Here is a 2,754-nt window from a genome sequence, read left to right as displayed (position 1 = left end):
TAAAAATTGTATTTACTTTTATGCAGCATTTATCTTTTTGTCAGCTCTGCAAGTCCAATATTCATTGTGTTACCTTGTGTGCAGCCCAGTCCATCCATCCCTCAGCACACGGGTTGATGTTGATGAGCAACAGGCCCTCTACCATGTTCGGGTAGTCCAGCTAAAACACACACAACCTGAAATTAGTGATGTATTCAGCCTGGTGTAAGAAACAGTGTTGCACTCAGCAAAATATACAAGCTCAAAACTGGGCGCTATCTCTTCTGGCTGTCAGTGTTCTGGGGTATTTTACAATCTTAATGTGTTAGACTCATTAAGTTATTGAGATTGGTCTTTGTTAATTTTTATGGTTTTATGTTGCCATTTATGTTGTTTTTTGGAATTTTTCTTTTTTTTCCTCAATTTTAAAATCAAATACTGATTTTGTGGCTTATTTTGTTTGTAACTCAATATTATTGCTGCCTTTCTTTGCCAGGATGCGTCTTTATCTCAAAGATGCTTCCCCTGGTTGAATAAATGTTACATAAAAAATATATATACTGCAATAATTCACACTTATTTTAGTAAAAGAGAAGGCTGCAGCAGGGAGTTTTACGTTGTATCTCTGTCAGCCTTGTGTCAACAGGGTGAGACTTCCTACTGTGCACAGTGTTAGTGTTGAGCTGATCTGGAACATTCCTGAGGCTTTTAAGGCTCAGCAGGCTCAAGCAATAAGCTGTGTTATATTGCCAAAATCAGCAAAAAGGAGAAACACATTAGCTGGCTCTGCTAATCCCAGATTGATTAAAACTCATAATTATTAAGCCTGACTGAGATGTTCACGGGGGGAGACTTACAGCGAATCTGGTCAGAATGTAAGCCCCGGCTCCAATGCCCATTCCAATAACACTCTTCAGCCTGTGTGTGTACACAAAGATACATGGATACTGTTAGAACAACAGGTTAGAAAACATCTCAAATATGAGTGTGAGCGGTCAGTGTGAAAACCGCAGCTCAAGTTACCCAAAGTGCTTCAGCACCAGTGGGAGTGTCTCAGAGAGTTGGTCCATAGAGGGATACTCATATCTGGAAAAACAAAAACCTTTAGTTAACAACTGAATAATAAAAACTATCTAATCACTGCACTATATTGCTCCTTATTCTTGATATCAGCCCATAACAGCCGTCTGTGTTTCACTATCTGTTTTCAGATCATGTTCAGGTAGCGTTAACGTGAGGCAAAGTCCCACCATCAAAGCTGAGATTAGGCTGAACCAGATAAACACCTGTCCCTACAACACACTTTTCAAATTAGGTCGTCTCAGCTACATCCACATTGATCTACCTGTCGAGTCAAAGGTCACAGACTGCTTGACATACATGAGTGCGTTTGTGTGTCTGGCTCACCCAGTGGAAAAGGTGTTAGCTCCCTCGTGCTGTCCGGGGGCATCAACGTGACACACAGAAAAGTGCTGCATGATCTCCGACATGTCCTCATGGTTGAAGAGCGTGTTCCAGCAGGTTTTGTCTGGAAAGAAAAAGTGATACTTGGCTGAGAAGTTGAAACGACCCAAAGTAACCTGAGAGTGAATGTAAGACTTGCAGAGTTTGTTTTTGTATAACATGCAGGTGTTGTTTTTCATCATCTTGCAAAATTTGACACCGTCAAAAAAATCCGTCAATAATCTTGGAGCAGTTTAGATAATGTAATCAAGTGGACTTAATAATATAAAGTTAACTCAGTGGACCTAATCTGATCCCATGTGGTGCAGTAATTCAAAACACCCCAGGCTTTAGGCACAACAACAGATGTTTCACCTAGATAGAGCTGAATCAAGAGCCAAGCTTACGGTTCAGTCCGATGTCATGGAAGGTGAGGATGACAGGTCTGTCTCCCTTGGGAACCCCCTTCATTGTACAGTGGATTCTTCCATGAGGAGTCTCCACATCGTGCTCCTATAGATGCAAAAAACAATAACCAAGCTTTGCATAAAAGGTACTATGTTACATCTGAATAAATTTACCAACACTTTCATCTCAATTAAAAAGCACCTGTTAAAAATAAATTGCATAAAATGAGCAAATTGCATGACCTTCATTCATGCATTTTGCAATAATTCATGTCAAGAAACCCTCATTATTGCCTCATCTAATTATGTTTTTTTTCCATGCCAAGCTAGAAAACTAACAAACCACTGATGAATCTCTGATCCAATCTTTCTAATGAGCCACAAAAGTTGCTTCATACAAAATCTAAAACTATTGTCTATCCAGCACTGACACCGATGCAACAACTCCAACTGCAGAAGCTGCTGTCCAGCAGGCAGCACAATCCAACAAATCCACTGGAAACTACTCAGTGCAAACATTCGAGTGCAGCCTTCAGTGTACTCACGCTGACTTCAATCTCAGCGACAATCATTTCCACATCAGAATCCTCCAGAACCATGTTTGCAGTAGAGGAGTCCAACACGGCTCACTACTGGAAAAAAGTGCAGTCGCAGTGGCTCTCTGAGCTATAGATCCAACAGTTGGTGAGCTCTGAAGTTGTTTAGCCCTGCACTGAGAGCTGTGTTTTATACCCCCGCTGCTTACCAGTTGGCCTAAGCTCCTGGCCTCCCATGGTGCCTTGCAGGCTGGTCAAAACAAGCTAATTCTATCCCTAAATTGGATCAGCCAATGTCAGACAGAGGGCCATCAGCTACTGCGTTGGCATGATGAGTAAGTCAGGGTGTGACCAGTGGGAGAATATGGTGAATGAATGAGCGCGGGGAA

General features: G+C 41.6%; 1 protein-coding gene across 1 annotated transcript; it reads right to left on the bottom strand.

Moving 5' to 3' along the window:
* Positions 1-11: 11 nt before the first annotated feature.
* On the bottom strand, positions 12-2,524 carry LOC111668187 (protein NDRG1-like). The gene is made up of 6 exons (XM_023424175.2): positions 2,375-2,524; positions 1,830-1,935; positions 1,387-1,507; positions 1,003-1,065; positions 837-897; positions 12-160 (listed from the first exon to the last, which is right to left on the bottom strand). The coding sequence occupies exons 1-6, from the start codon at positions 2,426-2,428 to the stop codon at positions 62-64; spliced, it is 504 nt and encodes a 167-aa protein (XP_023279943.1). The 5' UTR covers positions 2,429-2,524; the 3' UTR covers positions 12-61.
* Between the last annotated feature and the right edge of the window lie 230 nt (positions 2,525-2,754).

This window comes from Seriola lalandi, unplaced genomic scaffold, assembly GCF_002814215.2.
Source record: "Seriola lalandi dorsalis isolate HSWRI2012SDOR001 ecotype SW California unplaced genomic scaffold, Sedor1 jcf7180002003927, whole genome shotgun sequence".
Classification (NCBI taxonomy): domain Eukaryota; kingdom Metazoa; phylum Chordata; class Actinopteri; order Carangiformes; family Carangidae; genus Seriola; species Seriola lalandi.
Note: the sequence above shows the minus strand (reverse complement) of the source record. Positions and strands in the feature narration are given on the sequence as shown.